The following is a 19,313-nucleotide window of genomic DNA, read 5'->3' on the forward strand; positions in this document are numbered from 1 at the left end:
AAACATTTGAGTATCCTGCAATTGGCATTCAATTCCGCCTTTTGATTTCGATTACCCCTAACGTGCCATTAGGGTAAACAAAAAACTCCCAAAACGACAGCGTTCATAACGTAAAGCCGTAACCCCCACGACGCCGTTTGGCTTGATCCCCCTCTACCCCCACTCGCCCTAAACCCTCGCCGAGTTGCAGTCCCCGCTCTCAGTCCCCTTCTCCTTAAACCTCTAAACCCCAATCCCAGAGAAGAACCCAGACGCATATATACGCACACACGTATATATATATACACGCTCATCTCTCGTTGCATACGACCACCGCTGTCGTTCTGTGAAAATGGCACCGCCTTTCAAGAAACCTCAGGCCAAGAAGAAGCCCGGAGACGCTCCAAAGTTCAACAAGTCCTCCAAAAAACCGTTCAAACCAAACAAGGACCAAAACGACGACGTCAGGTCTGAAGCCGTCGCTTTGCAGCTCGAAGACGACGTCCCCGACTTCCCTAGAGGTTTGAACTTCTACAATTTATTTATTTTTATTCACTTTTGTGCTTTGTTATTTTAGATTATATTGGGAATTAAATGGTTTGTAAATTTTTGTTTTTAATTGAAGGGGGAGGAAGTGCTTTGAATCGACAAGAGCGGGATGAAATTCGGGCCGAAGTCGATGCTGAATTTGAGGCTGAGGAGCGGGAGCTGAAGAAGAGGAAGAGGAGCGGGATGCAGAAGAATAGTGTCGCAACGAAGGAGGACGATTTGGGGTCGCTTTTCGGTGACGGTATTTCTGGAAAGCTACCTAAATATGCAAACAAGATTACTATGAAGGTATCCTGAAAACATAAAGCATTGTAATTTTTGGAAGAATGAAGAATCTACCTTAATTTTTGTTAAATTTTCAAATGTGTGTATATATGTATGTGTATACCTCAGGTAAGATAAATGATGTTATTAGGCTCTGTGAAGTGAAGCCTTTTGTTATCCCCAAAGAATACTTACGAGCCATCCAAAAAGATTATATAAAGTACATTGTATATTTTTTCGAGTCAATGCATCATATGGTATTCTCAGTATTATTTTGGGTCAAAAGTTGTTGATGTACCATTCCTTTACGTCTGTCCAGAATATTTCTGCTGGAATGAAGGTCTGGGGAGTTGTCTCTGAAGTAAATGAAAAGGACCTCGTAATTAGTCTTCCAGGGGGATTGCGTGGATTAGTTCGAGCTTCTGAAGCTTTTGATCCTATTTTGGATGATGAAAATAAGGTAATAATAAGTATTTTTTTCCTGTAATCTCATCGTTGTTATCATATTATATCCCATTTTTTATTTGAAAATATTTTAATTTTTTTCTGAGCAATCTTTGTATTGTAATATTTACCAGGCTGTAGCAGATAGTCTCCTTCCTAGCGTATTCCATACTGGGCAGCTGGTATCTTGCATTGTATTGAAGTTAGATGAGGATAAGAAAGAGAAAGGGAAAAGGAAGATCTGGCTTTCTTTGCGCCTATCTTTGTTGCACAAGGGCTTCACTTTGGAGTCTGTTCAAGAAGGCATGGTAAGATAATCTGATCACATAGTTTTTCATTTTCATTTCTTCTTATATCTAGCTTTTGCTTTTGATAAATGGTTTGAAAGCTTCTGAATCATAATATGAATTTCATAGTTTGATACAATGTAATAAGATAACGAAGATAGCTGATACATCTCTAGTAGAAAAAAAGACATTATTGGTTATATTAGATATCAGTTTTCAACATGAAGCATTCTAGAAATATGCAGCAAGGGCAACCACACGAACGCAGACTAGTAATCTATTGCGTTGACTGTTCCATTTGTTTATTTGAAATGAGGCCAGTTCGGCTGTGCCTTTGGAAGGCATCACTGCTTTTAAAGTTGAATGCTGCTAATCTCTCTGTTTGGCTGATAAAGCAGACCTGATCTTTTCTAATTATTTATTTATTTTTTTCTCTACCATGTTAATTTTTTTTCTTTGTTATTTTTTAATTTCAGGTCCTTACTGCATATGTTAAAAGCATTGAAGACCATGGTTATATTCTCCATTTTGGTTTATCTTCATTTACGGGTTTTTTGCCAAAAAAGAATGAATCTGGTAAGTCCACATGTATAGGTTTATCCGTTTATGTGTACCAATTACTTTTAGTACCTTCTTCTTTACTCTTTCTAGCCCTATATAAATTTAAACCTACTCATTATTCTCTCAGAAGGTCCTTAAATAAGATCCTGAAGTGAGATCATATTTCCTGCTATTAGATCTGTTACATGGTGCGCCTAAGCTGTCCATATTTGATCTAAAGGTTGAGAAACATGACTATGTGAGGACCTGTATTTGTAGAAATATAATATTTACGTTTATGTTGTATGATTATTGACATTTTGCAAATGCCATGTAATTGATTAGAACTTTAGAAGTTAAGAACACTGTTGTGGTAAGAGCAAAAATAAGCAAGTCTAGGCTGCTTATGGGTGCTGATTAAGTACATGACAGTTCATAACTATCGAAGTAGTTGTAGAAATAATGAAATAATGAAATATAAATATTTACATTTATGTTGTATGATTATTTACTTTTTGAAATTGTCATGTAATTGATTAGAAGTTAAGAGCACTTTTGTAGCAAGAGTAAACGTAAACAAGTATAGGCTGCTTGTGGGTGCTGATTAAGTGCATAACAGTTCATAACTACCGAAAGGAGTTTCAGCCCAAAATCAATTGGTAATGGGTGGAGAAGCTCAAAATCTTTTTATCATTAGTATAATGCTTTCATTATTCTGTGTGGGATTCCACTCTAATCAATAAAAATATTTTTCTTCTTGTTGAAAAAGAAAAAGAAGTGAAGACGAATAGAATAGTTAGGGTGATTATATAAACAAGAAAACAAAAATAAGATGGATAGAGGTCATTAGGAAAAACATGCATGTAAGTTAAATGTAATATTTCCGAGGATTAGGTGGGTGAGACACGGCTCTTCTGTTATTGCTGTAGTATACCATATTCTGATGTTTGTAAAATGTTATGTCATAACTCTCGGTCTTCTGTACCAATAAAGAGTAAACGGAGTGAACTTTCACATGCAACATCCAAAACTTTAGTATAAGATTCTGAAGTATTTTTTGAGGGTCACAGGATGGCTAATTGAATTTACAATAGATGAGGTTACATTTGCTTGTTTCTGTGTTCCTAATTTTTTGGTTTCTTAGAGGATCTTGGATAAATAATTAAACTGTTATCTTGTAATACTCCACACAGAGTATAATTGCAAGAATCTGTATTTGTTTCATGTCTGAAATTCACAGTTGAGGTTTTTATGTGTTTTGTTCTATTTACCTATTATTATTCTAAATTTCATTTCTTTGTTCTCACTTGTTTTGGGATAAATTCTGACTAGCCATATGCTGCAGGTGTAATTTCTGATTTTGCTATTTAATATAAGAAATTTATTAGCTTTTCATTATGTTGTCTTTTCAGACACCAAGGAGATTCAACTGAAAGCTGGGCAACTACTTCAAGGTGCTGTTAAAAGTGTTGATAAAATCCGCAAGGTTGTGTATTTGAATTCTGACCCAGAAACCGTGTCAAAATGTGTGGTATGCCCCCCCGTGCTCTCATATGTTTTATGTTTCATTTTCACATTTTCCCTTCTTATTTATTATTATTTTTCCTTTCTGAAATCATATACAGACCAAGGATCTCAAGGGAATTTCAATTGATCTACTCGTTCCAGGCATGATGGTTAATGCTCGTGTGCTATCGACCCTTGAAAATGGGGTTATGTTATCATTTCTAACTTACTTTACTGGAACTGTAAGTTCTTATCTATGTATTCCTTTTATACGAGTTGCTTACACGAATCATATGAGCAAAAGATGACAGCAGGCTATGTCACTATGTGAATAAATTTTAGTTTTTTTCATGTTTTATGTACATTTCTTCATTTCAAATTTGCAGGTTGATTTATTCCATCTGCAAAATAGTTGCCCTACCATAAACTGGAAGGAGGAGTACAATCAACACAAGAAGGCAAGTGTTAAAATGCACGGTCAATTCATCTGAATAATTCTTACTTAGTGCCGCTAATGGTGTAATGGCAAATGGAAACATGAATATAATATGTATGTGCATTAACAGTGGACAGCATATACATGCATATATATATATATTTATTTACATCTGATGCATGGTCTGTGACAACTCCTTAGCGTGGTGGCTTGATTTTGGTTCGCCCAAAAAACGAAGCTGCCTTCTGTTTTTCATTGGTCTTATCTGGTTTGGCTATAGTACAACATTAAAACTGCAAAAAGGAAATATCACAATGTTCATGTCTGTTGCAAGTTCTAGATCATGATCTTGTTGGACTAGATCATGTTCATGTTTGGCTATAGTACTCATTGGTCTTATCTGGTTTGCCCTCTTGTCAACTGTCTGTCCTCTCCTTGGATTATTTCTTTCATCTCTATGTTACAATATTTCTGTAAGTCATCCGTCTAATTTTTTCCTAGATTAAGTTTTATAAAAAAGGATGTAGATCTGAATACTATGTGATGATTTTACATCTTATGGTTAATTTTTTTTTGCACGCATAATCTTCCAAGTACTGTTGATCTTGTGGTTTTTAGTAAGTTATTTAACGACTCCTCTTATCCAATTAATTTTGGTTTGATTGAGTACTCTGGGGTCTCGTTTGTTACTTCATTTCCTTTGAGTTGCGTGTTTCTAATTATTTGTAAATGCGTTTATACTATTTTGTTTTAGGTTAATGCTCGAATATTGTTTATTGATCCTTCAACTAGAGCTGTTGGTTTGACGCTGAATCCACATCTTGTCCATAACAAGGCTCCTCCTTCAGTAAGTTATTTTGCATTCATAAATCTCTAATGTCTTGCACTTTATGCTCTGAGATAAAATTTTGGACTCAGAAGTTTATCTTTCCTTTTTTTTTTTTTTTTTTTATTGTGTGTTGTGCAGCGGTAGTCTGTAGTCCTATAACGTATCTGTGAACAAGATTTGACTTTGTATACTTAAATTTAGGATTGATGAGTCATTCCTGGTCCATATTACCATATGTGGGCACATGTTTTGGGTTTCACTTGTCTTGTTGGAAGCAGATGCTCAGCTGGGGTCCCTTTTAGTCTGTTTGTAGAATGATTTGTTTCTTCCATAAATTGATGCTCCAGTCGTTCATTATCAAAATTAGGATTGTTATACAACAACTGTTATTATGCTTTGTTTTTCGTTTAAAAATAGGCTAGCCATGGAGATATCTTTGGTCATCCGATATGAATTTAAAATTTGGGCTTTTCACATTTAAGTCCATGATGAAATTAGGTCTAGAGAAAAATACTTCAAACTCAAATACTTTAGGAAAACACCCTTCTTACTTTGCAGTGCAATGGGAGGACACCAAGGCAATTTCTCAACTAAGAATCAATTGGATTATGTTCTTCTAATTTACTATTAATTTTTTTTCCTTCAATCTTTAGAGCTTCTGTTGAGTAACTATCAACATTGTGGACTGCTATCAAAACAGAGAAGTATCACCACTGCATGGAATTTTTTCCTGGAAAACATTTGTAGTTTTTTTTTCTTTGGTACACACGGGGTTGAGAGAATAAGAAGATTAAATTTACCAAGTGTTTAGAATATTCGGACATTCTCCTTTTATTCTCTTCACCTCCTCTCCCACGCTCTCTCTTTTTCTCTGCCGCTATTGTGCCCATCTTATAACTGCTTGTGGAGGCTTTTTTTGCCAAAAACTAGTCCAGAAGGTCACTGGGAAAGAGAAGAACAACCACCCTTCTTGAGACTAACATCATTTGCTTTAATGTGTAGCTTGTTAAAATTGGAGACATATGTGATGACTCAAAAGTGGTGAGGGTCGACAAAGGATTGGGCCTTCTGCTTGAATTACCATCTACCCCGGTTTCAACTCCGGCATACGTTAGTGTACGTTCATTCTGTAGCCTTAATTGTGAGGCTACTTTTGCTAACATATTTGTTATCATATAGATGATGAATCTTTTTTTATTAATTGTCTTAATTATAGATATCTGATGTGGCTGAAGAGGATGCTCGAAAGCTTGAAAAAAAGTTCAAGCTAGGTAGTCGTGTTCGTGTCAGAATTCTTGGTTTTAGACACCTGGAAGGGCTTGCGACAGGGACTTTGAAGGTGATGTTTATATGTTGAACCTTGCTTCTGGTGACATATACTTGTTTGATTTTACACCTTGTGGCGTAGTGTATTGTAGAAAGGGAGCTGCAGAGCTTTTGCCTAAATGCCCATATTACCCTCGCTTGGAATGATCATTTACTAAATGATTTTGACATGAACTTTGAAGTTTAGGCTATTGTGCTGAAGAAGCCTGAGCCTAAGTGGCATCTAACATGTATCAAAAACATGTTTTGCAAACTTTGGTATACTTTTCCCTAAAATGTTGACTCTAAAACTCATTTAGCCATATGATGATATTAACCAATCTGAAGATTGATCTCAAGTTGTATGGCCAACTAAAGATGGATCTGCATCAGAGGACGGTCTCATCTCACTTTCAAATAAACTTATCTTGACGTACATATTTGAGTTGTCCACCATCGATCTAAGGAGGACTTTTTGGATTGACAGACCAAATAGGAACAATCTCTACAGTCTTATGCAATGCTTAGGATCCCAGGGACAACTGGTTGATATAATTGTCAGCTAGTTTCTTATGTGCCAACTTCTCTTCAAGTTTAACATATGAAAGTGGATTATTCAGGAAAGAACAACTGAACCGAGTAATTTCTTATTTTCAGTATCTTGTATTTACCAAGTAGTGTTGCAATTAGAATATTTCTGATTTGGTTGGAATATTAGGTTGAGTTAGAGCCTCATCTTGTTTGTTTGAGTCAGATTTGATGAACCAGTTATCTAGTTTACCTCATTTTGTTTGCAGCTCCACAAAACTAGAAATTGTATTCTTCCATTTCCACAATAAATATTTTCTATATGTTAGTTGTAAATGCCACTGGTGGTGGTAACCCTCTTCCTGTTTTTGTTCACTGAAGGAGCCTTTTATTGTTAAGGTTCTTTGGGTTCTGTGTCATGCAAATTTTTTTGAGCTATATGTTGTGGATATCCTTGTGTCTTCTGAAGCAACCAAATTGCGCCTGTTTCTAACTGAACATAAGCAGATAGCTCTCTTTCTGTATCATTTCATACCCTAGCTTGATTTATACTTCCTTGGAAATTATGTTTCACCGTCTAGAAAAATTCAGGATTTACTCTCTCCCATGAAGACGATGCTGGTTATTCCATGTTTAGGTGTTGCCCTTACTGATTTACAAGTATGTCTATTGGATTTCTGTGAAGCAGGCCAGCGCTATGGAAGGGACAGTCTTTACTCATTCTGATGTCAAGCCTGGGATGGTGGTGAGAGGTAAAATCATAGCTGTGGACAGCTTTGGTGCTATCGTGCAATTTCCTGGTGGTGTGAAGGCACTTTGCCCTCTTACTCATATGTCTGAATTTGAAATTGCAAAGCCTGGAAAAAAATTTAAGGTATCTTATACGTGTACTCTTTTCGGCCATGATATATGTTCACTGGACTCTCCTATGGATTTTATTTTTACAGGTCAATGATATTATAGTGACAATTGTTATCTGGAATTTAATTTTGAATCTTTTCATTCCATTTCCCATGTCACTCTGCAGATTGGAGCTGAACTTCTGTTCCGTGTGCTTGGTTGCAAGTCCAAGAGAATAACTGTTACACACAAGAAAACACTTGTATGTAATATTTTTGTTTTAAGTTTTGATTGTTCTATATTTTTTTTCTTTGGTTGGCATAGTATCTTTCAATCTTCTACAAATAGTATTCATCTGGTTGATTTACAGGTGAAATCGAAACATGGGATTGTTAGTTCATATGCTGAGGCTGCTGACGGATTAATCACCCATGGGTGGATAAGAAAGATTGAAGAACATGGATGCTTTGTCCATTTTTACAATGGAGTCCAAGGATTTGCTCCAAGGTAAGGCCCTGACCACTTAGCTTGCAGTCTAAATAATTTCTTGACTTGAATGATGATCGTAATAAATGTTAGTCTATACTCTATATTTTGGTATATGGAATACGTCTTCTTATTTTGCAGTGTTAATCTTACTTGCATGTGTTGTTTTCCTGTCTTGTTGGTGGATTTCTTACTATAGATGATTCATTTCCTCAGCATAGATGTTTCTTTATATACATTTGTTGGCAATGTATATGTTGCTATGACCAGCTTAAATCTAAGGCTCAACCAATGGAAGGCTAGTACTTTTCTTTGGTGTTGAAGTTCAGGCACTTGCTCGACATGATTTAATTGAGCATTTAAACTGTAACTGAAGGCATGTGCATGTTAATACAGGGAAAGGCTAAGTAAAAGAAAGTTGTATTTCTTGTATCTTTAGTCTACAGAAGACTGTATGATCTGTGATCGGAATTACTCATATTTGTTTGACAAGGGAGATGAATGTATTGCATATATACAATCTATGGAAAGGTTTCTAGTTCATATATGAACATTCTAAATGAATGTCTTCCAATTGTTGTAAGTTTTTCCTTCAGTTTAAATATGGACATAGCCAAAGTAAGGGGATTTTCCTCTTGGCTATTGATTGGAAGTAAGATATCATCTATTTGACACGAATATGTCAAAGTAAGGTGTAGCATGCATATCTTTGTTCTCCGTTTCTATTTATTCAATTAATGTTCTTAGAAGTCTTGGAAGTGACACATTGTTAAATACACCAAATCATTAAAATTGTCGGTTTATTTATGCAGAACATTAACTATTTGGTTTTTTTTTTGTGTGGTATGTTTTGTTTTTATTTTTATTTTTAATTGTACTCACATTTGTTTGTTATTGATTAATTGTTCTTATTTGAAACCAGATCTGAACTCGGATTGGAAACAGGATCTGACCCAAGTTCAATGTATCATGTTGGGCAAGTTGTCAAATGTAGAGTTATCAATTCCAATCCTACATCAAGGCGGATCAAACTTAGCTTCGTAATTAGGCCTCCAAGGTTTGTTTCCTTATGCTATGACTTATTTATTTATTTATTTTATCAACTTCTATGCACTTATTTGTGAGTTTTGCTTGGTTTTACTTTTGGGAGTGAATTCAAATGCCCTAATGTATTGTCTATTTTCAGAAAAATGTAAAAAACTCAAATGCTTTAATGTATCTATGCCTCTGAAATGTTAAAAGTATTTCCAGTTAGCTGTATGCTGTAGTTAGATCCTTGATGGCTTTAATGATTTAGATTTATATAGTGAGTTATGTTTTCAAATTTTTAAGACCAGAGCATTAAGTTTGAGTTTCAATTACCAAAGAAGAAGACAAGCCTGAATATTTGTTCTGCTGATATGATTGGATTTGAATTGACAGGGTTTCTGAGGATGATGACAAGCCTGAATATTTGTTCTGCTGATATGATTGGATTTGAATTGACAGGGTTTCTGAGGATGATGTAGCCAAGTTGGGTTGCCTTGTTTCTGGAGTTGTTGATCGAGTAACCCCCAGTGCTATTTATGTTAATGGAAAAGGTTACTCGATGGGAACAATTTTTACCGATCACTTGTCAGATCACCACGGTATATATTTATTTGCATTGATATTGATTATTTTGGTCTCTTGTTTGGTGCTCTCATTCTATCTCTTGCTATGCAGGGCTTGCTGCTTTGATGAGGTCAGTTTTGAAGCCTGGATATGAATTTGATCAATTGTTAGTGCTAGGTATGAGAACTTCATCACCCTTATTGACTATTGATCTCTCTCTCTCTCTCTCTCTTTCATCATTTTTGTTTTTATTTTTATACTTATTAAACCGACAATTAGAGAAAGTATTTTGAAATTTATTCTTTTACCTTTCCTTAAAATATTTCATGGACAAACAAAACAATAGTAAGAGAACAGTGAGAAGGGTGGATCCATGTGGGCTTAAAAAGGACACATTGGATTTAATGGAAGAATGTATGGGAAATGTTAAATAGAGGTGGAATTATCTTCTAAAAGTTTTTATATTTGACGCATTTGTTCCCTGTATGAAATCTTTTTTTGTATTATTAATTAGTTCATAACCTTTTTCATGTTCCAATTGATTCGGGATCCTTTATCTCCAGCATCATATCTTTTCCTATAGTTTTTTTCTTTCTTACATATCTGATCTTGGAGTGTCTAATTTAAAATTGTATTCATTTATTATTTCTGCGGTCTCTTATTCGTTGTGACAATTTTCTCTCTGGCTATTTCAATTGGGTATTCTCAATGCAATTTTCAATTTCTTACAGTTGGATGAAATCTATATCTTCTTTGATAACTTCTAATCTTGAAATTGTCTTGGATTGATGTAGACATTGAAGGGAACAATTTGATCCTTTCTGCAAAATATTCTTTGATTAATTCAGTTCAGCAGCTTCCCTCAGAACTCAGTCAAGTTCATCCTAACTCGGTAGTACATGTAAGCACCTGAAGTTTTCGATGTGTATGGAATGTTATTCTTTTGTGGGAACACTTTGTTCAAGTTATGTATAGTTGTTTATTGGTTGAAATGATTGCTTAGTACTTACAAGTGACAATTTTTGCTGTTTGATCGAACTAGGGCTACATTTGTAACTTAATTGAAACTGGGTGTTTTGTTCGCTTTCTTGGGCGGTTGACTGGTTTCTCCCCCAGGCATAAGGTTAATTTCTTCCCCTTCAAGTTTTCCATATTCTTCCCCTCTACCTCTGTTACATCTGAATCCAATAATTTTTTTCTTCTTCATTTTGTAGGCAATGGATGACCCTAAAGCTGATCTTTCAGAAACCTATTTCATTGGACAATCTGTTCGCAGTAATATACTAAATGTGGGTGAACTGTTTGAGACAAATTTTTTAAATTTATATTTGCTACGAGACTAGGAAGTGGCAATCAGATCCTTTAACTACTTATTTCCTCCCCAGGTCAGTAGCGAATCAGGTCGAATAACACTGTCGTTGAAGCAGTCATCTTGCTCTTCAACAGATGTGTCCTTTATTCAGGAGTACTTTATGTTGGAGGAGAAGGTAATGAACATCGGCACCGTTCTAAATTGAGTTGTCTTGAGTTGGTTTAATAGCTGTTTGTTCTCGAGTTATCTTCTTTAATTGATTATATTCCTATGTTAATTTTTATATGTTGTTTCATATGTATTCCATATTACGTAATTGTAAATTACATTGCAGAATGCTTTATTAAGATTTTGTTTCTATATTGTTTTCCAATAGTTCTAACCCTTGAAAGTGCTCCTTTTGGTGCAGATTGCTACGCTGCAACTGTTAGACTCAAAAGAATCCAAGTCAAATTGGTCAGAAGGATTTACAATTGGCAGTGTTGTTGAGGGAAAAGTACAGGAGGTAAAGGATGTTGGAGTTGTTGTCAGCTTTGAGAAATATAATGACGTCTTTGGTTTCATCACACACTACCAATGTAAGTTATTTCACTGATGGTTTGGTCAATTATTTGTTTTCTTAATTTCTTTCAGACAGTAATAAAATTCTATCTTTTTCCATTGTAATCTCTGCAGTAGGTGGGACCGTTGTAGAAACAGGCTCCAGCGTTCATGCAGTTGTACTTGATGTTGCCAAGGTGGAGCACCTTGTTGATTTATCTATGAAACAAGAGTTCACTAATAAATTCAAAGAAAGTTCTGACAAGAAAAGTCATAAGAAGGTTAAATGCTTTCCTTGTATATCTTCGAATTTTCTATTTTGATGTGTAAACTTAGTAATGAATCTGAGAGTAGTCTTTCGTAAAAAACTTATTTCTCACTAGTGAAGATTTTCATCATTCTCTGTTGTTGCGTTTTACGTTGTTGTAACTTCTAGCTTTCTTGTTTTGCTCTACTTTTTTTAAATATTGATTTCAGAAACGAAAAAGTGAAGCATTGGATGACCTGGAGGTACATCAGACAGTAAATGCAATTGTTGAGATTGTGAAGGAGAATTACCTGGTAAGTTTTGTAGTTAATCTAAGTTGTACCTTATATTTTGATTGGCACACATGTTCACCTCTTATTTATTTGATTTTTATATTCTTCATCGCAGGTTCTGTCAATCCCCAAGTATAATTATGCTGTAGGATATGCATCAATCTCTGACTACAATACTCAAAAAGTTCCTCAGAAACAGTTTTTGAATGGACAAAGGTGATCATGGTCTTGATTATCTGACATTTTTTTCTTTGGTTCTATATTCAATGTGTTTGTTGTCGCATATGGCTTTGAAAGATTGTGGTCTTGTTGTCTTAAAGAAATAGGCCAGCAATATGTATAATAGTTTCTCTTAATGCAGTGTTGATGCCACTGTTATGGCTCTTCCAAGCCCTACAACAACAGGTAGGTTGCTTTTACTACTTAAATCTATAAGTGAGTCCGAGACATCCAGTTCAAAACGGGCAAAGAAGAAGTCCAGCTATAAAGTGGGATCTATGGTTGAGGCAGAGGTAATATTCGTTTCTGGTGATTTTGTTTACAACTTGCTGCTGTTCTTCAATTGTATTGAGTTATCATGAGCTTTGGTTTTTTGTTGTTGTATTTGTTACATATTTATAAATAAACACAAAATATCTTTTTGACTATTGTGTACTCATTGCTCTCATCACCTGGTGTCACCATCCAGATTACGGAAATAAAGCCTCTTGAACTAAGATTGAAATTTGGAATTGGCTTTCATGGGCGGGTTCACATTACAGAGGTACATCTTACGAATTCTTTGATTTAAGCCTTTTTAATTTTAATTTGTAATTTTGTATGCATTCACCCATCATATGCATGTTATTTCAGTGTTCCTAATTGTTGTCTGATACAACTACTTACCTGATCCCCATTTGTGCAGGTAAATGATGAGTTTCTGGAAGATCCATTTAATAACTTCAGAATTGGGCAAACAGTGGCTGCAAAGATCGTTGCCAAGACCAATTATTCAGATAACAACAAAACGAGCTACCAGTGGGATCTTTCCTTGAAATCTACAATGCTAACGGGTAACTTGCATCTAATACATTTTTATTACACTGGTCTGTTTCTTTAGATTGTGATTTCTTGCACTATCTGATTGTTTGTTAAAATTTACCAATGCTACTCTAAGCATCCTCTTTAACGGAAGTTTATATTCTCTTCTTGCAAACAAGAAAATGTGTATCTTAATTGTAGTTATTCTATGGAGTATAAAATCTTGGGTCATAGCCTAAGCAACTCTTGTTCTGAGGAATTTCCTCAGCTTCTATGATACTGTCAATTATATTCAGCTGCTCTAGCTGTACTTATTCCTGGGATACCTTCCTTATGTGATGTTCAGCACCATGAGCATAATTGGCTGTGTTGAAGTTTAGTAGTCATCATCTCATGGATATTACTTGATAGCATAATGCAACTGTGATGTCAAAACTTGTTAGATTCAATCAATTGAAAAGAAATGGTTAAAATTTTTATATAGGTTTGTTCTTTTTATCTGGTTGAAGCTTCTAGGTCATGACATTTTTCTTCTGGAAATTCTATGTCCATTCAGATTGCTTGACTACTCTTAATTATTTAATTAATGGTGTTCTGGCTAAGTCTTGTTTCATTTATCTTACCTACTTGTTCCTCAATCGTTATTTGTCTTATTTTGAATTTGCAATTTCATTTCAGGTTCCTGTGAAATAGGGGAAAAGATTATAACTGAAGATCTTGATTTCTCAACTGGGCAATGTGTCTCTGGTTATGTTTATAAAGTGGATGGTGAATGGGTCTGGTTGACAATATCTCGAAGTGTTAGGGCTCAGCTTTTTGTTCTCGACAGTGCTTGTGAGCCTAGTGAACTTCAAGACTTTCAGAAACGCTTTCACCTGGGAAATGCTGTATCTGGTTATGTCTTAAGTGTTAACAGGGAGAAAAAGCTATTGCGCCTGGTTCTGCATCCTTTTTCTCCCATCTCTGATAAAACTGTTGATCATGGGGTTCCAAAGATGGATGATCCACACATTAACATTATGAATGAGAATCTAACTGCTCATATTCGTGAGGGACGTGTTATAGGTGGGAGAATAATTAAAAAACTTCCAGGTGTTAGTGGAATGACTGTGCAAATTGGACCCCATCTTTATGGCAGGGTCCATTATACTGAACTTTACGACTCATGGGAGTCTGACCCATTGTCTGGATATCATGAAGGGCAATTTGTCAAATGCAAGGTCCTTGAACTTGTCCGCTCTGTGAAGGGAACTTTTCACATTGATTTGTCTTTGCGCGCTTCTTTAGTTGGCGGGCTCAGTCCAGATTCTGTGGAACCCCAGGATGACACGTAAGTCATGGCCTTCATCGCCAAAGTAACATAGAAGCAATGGACTTTTATTAAAACCGTTGTTGCTCATCGTGTTAATAAGTTGCATATTTAATTCATCTCTGGAGCATGAATTGTCCAAAATACTTATTTTTAACCTTATGTTCTCGTATGCTTGCAGTCTAGAATTTTATTGCTGTATGTTCTCTTGATGAAGGATATGCATGTAAACGATGTAATGCACATAATGAATAGGGTAGTGTGAGTTTACATGTGCCACGCTGATGGCGTTCTTTGAAGCATCTTGGAAATTATTTTCAGTCATGATGAGTTATCATGTACTACAAAATCACGACATGTTCTATTAGTTTTTGTTTGACAGCTGCTGTTCACACTTCTAGTTTGTCATCATGCACTACAAAATCTATATTTAATTATTTCAACACATACACAGATGTGTGCAGAATGACAAACTGGGAATGTGAATAACATTTTATTTTGATATGCTTAACAAACTTTTACTTTTGCATTGTCACTTAAAAATTTTGCAATTGAGATTGGCCTTCTTCGGTTTTCACTGTTTGTTGCTTGCTTTGGCTCTTGCTTTCTCTGTTTTGCTACTAAACAGTAATATTTTTTCTGTTCAGACATTCTCAATCCAAACATGTGGAAACGATCGATGATCTTAATCCTAACATGATGGTTCAGGTGTTCAAGATTTTCTCTCTGTCAAAGCTTTACTTGCAAGTTTTTTATTTTTATGTACTCTGATTTAATTAGGATATCGTAGTGTCATATTTGGCTCATGATTATTCTTGAATGATAGGGTTATGTGAAAAATATAACACCAAAAGGATGTTTTATTTTGCTTTCGCGGAAGCTTGATGCGAAAATTCTCGTCTCCAATTTATCCGATGGATATGTTCAAGATCTCGAAAAGGAATTCCCAGTTGGAAAGCTTGTAACTGGCAGGCAAGTAATTTTTTTTTTTCCCATGTTGAAAAAAAAGTTCCATTTATTGATAGAATTCAATTCAGCGATGCACTGTTACTAAGACGCTATGGTGCAGGGTTTCATCTGTGGAGCCATTATCGAAGCGAGTTGAAGTCACCTTGAAGTCATTGAACGCAAGCAGTGTGCCAAAGTTTGGAAGTGATAATTTGGATAGCTTGCATGTTGGAGATATTATCTCTGGCAGGGTAAAAAGGATGGAGTCATATGGTTTATTCATCACGATTGACAACACAAATGTGGTAATGGATGAGTCACATCAAGCAAAGTTCACTTTTTATATCTATTTATATGTCTCTGTGTGTCATTTGCCCAATGTTTTTCCTCAATGACTACATATATGGATTTTGATATCATTCCATTTTCTGTTTAAGCATCCTTTGATGAGCAACGTATGCTTGCAAATTTAAAAATAGAAAGCAAAGTTCTTTGTAATAAATTTCTCTCTTTTGTTATACATGTGGGAATGCATTTATAATTCGTGTACCTCTTTTCATTGAAAGGATTTCATGTTTTTTTTTTACTTTTTTTTGTGCTTAGGTTGGACTATGCCATGTGTCGGAGCTTTCAGAAGATAAACTCGACAGTATTGAAACTAAATACAAAACAGGAGAGAGGGTGACAGCAAAAGTATTGAAGGTATTGTTTATCTATTATGGTTGTGAAAATTCCTACTCTTGGACAGTTGTTTTTTTTTATCTTTTTATAATTTATGCGATCTTTTTAACTACATAACACTGAGCTTATGAGAACATTTATATGAAAATACTTTTACCTCTATCTGAGGTAATTTCACATTGTGTTTTTGGTTCACTCTGTTTCTGTTGACACATTACCTTAAATAAAAAATTGTTTAGCTCCCCAGAAGAAAAGTGTGTTGTCATAAATAATTGTTCTGTTTACACATTTCATTAACTATAATGTTATGCATTCATGACAACTGTAGAGTTAATTATTCAACTTCTTTTACCAGGTGGACAAGGGGAGGCACCGAGTTTCTCTTGGGATGAAGGATGTTTATATTATGGACAATGATGACCTTGAGATGCTCTCAGAACAAGATCCTGATGAAACCATTGTGGAGAATGTTCTTACGGATGTTACTATGTCAGAAATATGTCCCGAAAGCAATTCATTTTTTAACCAGGACATGGATGTCAATAGTAAAAATGCAGAATCCCAATTTCTTGCACAAGTAGAATCTAGAGCTTTTGTTCCTCCGCTTGAAGTCACTCTTGATGACATAGACCAATTCGACGGTGAAGATAGAGAGCATCTTGATGTAGGCACTGTCAATGAAAAGAAAATGCAGCCGACAAAGAAAAAAGCTAAGGAAGAGAGGTTGGGTTTTTATTTGTGTGTTTCCCTTTTCCTTATTTTCTAAGGCTGTCAACACACTCCTCACTTACCCTTCTGGTTCTAATTGGAAACAATTTTTTTCAGGGAGCGTGAGATAAGGTCTGCCGAGGAAAGACTATTGGCAAATGATATACCCAGAACTGATGAGGAATATGAGAAACTAGTTAGAACTTCTCCAAATAGCAGTTTTGTCTGGATAAAATATATGGAATTTGTGCTCTCTACATCTAATGTTGAGAAGGCACGCTCAATTGCTGAAAGGTACTCTTTGCAGAAAACACTCATTGCTTATATGCTAATGGGACAGTCATGCTTCTGGAATAATCATATAAATATTGCATGCTACTTGACCTGATATTTGGATAATTATTCTAGTTATGTAGTTTGCTATAGGGTTTGAAAACCTGTGTTTCGGGTACAGAACAAGAGGTTTCTGGTATGCTTAAAAGAAGTTTTGTAAAATAAGATTGTCATAGATGCTAAACTTGTTTGAACGAACTATTGTAGGCACTTATAACTGAACCAAAAGTTCCTGGTATATTTGGTGCTTATAACATTTGCTCTTAGTTCTTTAATGTGTGTCTGAGACACTGCGTGTAGATATGTGCTGCTTATAATAATCCGTGTTTACATAATTAAGCTTGAAGAATTCTCTTTTCTCTCTGAAGGGCTCTGGCAACAATAAAGTTGGACAAAGAGACTGAGAAGGAGAAACTCAATGTTTGGGTGGCTTATTTCAATTTGGAAAACAAATACGGAAGTCCTCCAGAGGTAATAAAGTAGTAAAAGCAATCCTCGTCTTTCTTATGTGGATATGAAGCCCTTTAACCTGCTTTTTTTTTTTTTCCTCTTTCCTTCAGGAAGCTGTAAAGAAAGTCTTTCAAAGAGCAGTACAGTGTAATGATTCCAAAACAGTTCATTTAGCACTTTTAGGACTGTATGAAAGGACTGAGCAACACAGGTTGGCTGATGAGCTACTTGATAAAATGACAAGGAAGTTCAAGACTTCCTGCAAGGTAGTGATTTCCTACATTTTTGTTCTCCTATATGGGTATACGCGTGTGTGTGTAAAGGTTCAAAGGCTCTTTTGATGTATAAACATTATATTGATACTGAATGGACTTGTAGGTTTGGCTAAGGCGGGTAAAGCTGCTCTTAATCCGAAAGCAGGATGGGATTCAGGATGTTCTCAGTCGTGCTGAGAAAGTCCTTCCTAAGCATAAGCTTATCAAATTCAATTCCCAGACAGCTATCCTTGAGTTTAAATGTGGAGAACCCGAGAGAGGACGATCCATGTTTGAGAATATTTTGCGGAATTACCCTAAGAGAACAGACTTGTGGAGCGTCTACCTTGATCAAGTAAATGCCCGTTTTCTAGCACTTAAGTATTATTTCATTTGTTGTGTCAAATTCAAGGCGGTAATTTACACTCTTTTGTACCACCGTGGCAGGAAATTCGACTTGGAAATAGCGATCTGATTCATGCACTATTTGAGAGGGCAACTAGTTTGAGCCTCCCAGCAAAAAAGATGAAGGTGTGTACAATTATATTCCCCTTTAACTGAGAATGTTTTGACTTTGTCTCCTGTTAGAGCTTATATGGGTGCTTCATTTCTGGATTTGCAGTTCTTATTTAAAAAGTATCTGGCGTATGAGAAATCGCAAGGCGATGAAGAAAAGATCGAGTATGTGAAACGGAAGGCAATGGAGTATGTGGAGAATACAGTAGCTTGATATCAATTGTTCCTCTTACTCAGAATGCTAACCAAATTTGCTGTTGGCCGTGTACACGAGAGATGGGGGATGTCCGATTTCTTGTCATCGTGACGATCATAGTTCGCCCAACTTGCAATGTCGTTTCAGCTCAATGCGGAGGCTACATGGCAGGATGTAGAAGGGTACCATGGATGAAGCATTGAGAGATTTGAAGACTAATTGTCCCAACGTTGTAAGAAATAACTGACAACTATGTAAGATTTAGGTTGGAAAGATTTTGGCGCTCTTGTTTTTTGTTGAAACTGAAACTTATCATTTTTGTTACCGGTGGCGGGGTTTTGATCTCAATTGTAACCCTTGGGAATTGTAAGTTAATAGAATTCTTCGGTTGAGAGTTTTCTAGTGAATTTGTCTGTGTTTTTGTTTTCACCCCATTGTTTTTGGTAAGAAGATTCAATATCCGACAATTATACTAACATAATTCTTCGGTTGAGTAGTTTTTTAGATTTCATACAACCGACTCATTTAGTGAGAGAAGACTTTGTTGTTGTTGTATTGATAATTGCTAAGTTGGCGATGTAACTCTAATAACAAAATGCATATCTTTTTGAAAACCTTAGTTTGATGAGAAGACTAAGTAGGCAATAAATTTCCCATGCCGAATCTTCTTCACAAAACTGATGAGGTTTTCGAAAGTTCACAGTATCATCAAGTAGCATTTGTAAGAACTGTTTCTCACAAATGCTTATAAGTAGAAGAGCTATTTTTTGATAATAATGGAGAGGAATTTTTCTAAAATAATGGATAATAGAGAGTTTTAGGATTCGTTTGGAAGTTGTCTTTAAAATTGTTGAAGGTGATTTTAGTGAAAATGTTTTAGGGATCAATCTATAGTAAAAATGCAAGTGAATCACTTGAGT

At 35.5% G+C, this 19,313-nt stretch overlaps 1 protein-coding gene across 1 annotated transcript; it reads left to right on the forward strand.

Annotated features, from left to right (window-relative positions):
* The first annotated feature begins 26 nt into the window (after positions 1 to 26).
* LOC137744791 (rRNA biogenesis protein RRP5) lies at positions 27 to 18,822 on the forward strand. The gene is made up of 40 exons (XM_068484588.2): positions 27 to 500; positions 605 to 816; positions 1,112 to 1,252; positions 1,371 to 1,544; positions 2,000 to 2,099; positions 3,476 to 3,594; positions 3,689 to 3,811; positions 3,956 to 4,027; positions 4,760 to 4,852; positions 5,837 to 5,950; positions 6,051 to 6,173; positions 7,356 to 7,541; positions 7,695 to 7,769; positions 7,878 to 8,014; positions 8,916 to 9,050; positions 9,482 to 9,621; positions 9,698 to 9,763; positions 10,381 to 10,487; positions 10,629 to 10,709; positions 10,801 to 10,875; positions 10,972 to 11,073; positions 11,308 to 11,476; positions 11,574 to 11,719; positions 11,916 to 11,999; positions 12,094 to 12,194; positions 12,340 to 12,490; positions 12,667 to 12,741; positions 12,883 to 13,030; positions 13,677 to 14,328; positions 14,955 to 15,015; positions 15,134 to 15,279; positions 15,377 to 15,560; positions 15,859 to 15,957; positions 16,292 to 16,659; positions 16,762 to 16,938; positions 17,346 to 17,448; positions 17,538 to 17,693; positions 17,806 to 18,036; positions 18,129 to 18,212; positions 18,304 to 18,822. The coding sequence occupies exons 1-40, from the start codon at positions 332 to 334 to the stop codon at positions 18,409 to 18,411; spliced, it is 5,787 nt and encodes a 1,928-aa protein (XP_068340689.2). The 5' UTR covers positions 27 to 331; the 3' UTR covers positions 18,412 to 18,822.
* Positions 18,823 to 19,313: the final 491 nt, after the last annotated feature.

The sequence above is a fragment of the Pyrus communis genome, chromosome 12 (assembly GCF_041283825.1).
Source record: "Pyrus communis isolate YQ-2024b chromosome 12, ASM4128382v1, whole genome shotgun sequence".
Taxonomy (NCBI): domain Eukaryota; kingdom Viridiplantae; phylum Streptophyta; class Magnoliopsida; order Rosales; family Rosaceae; genus Pyrus; species Pyrus communis.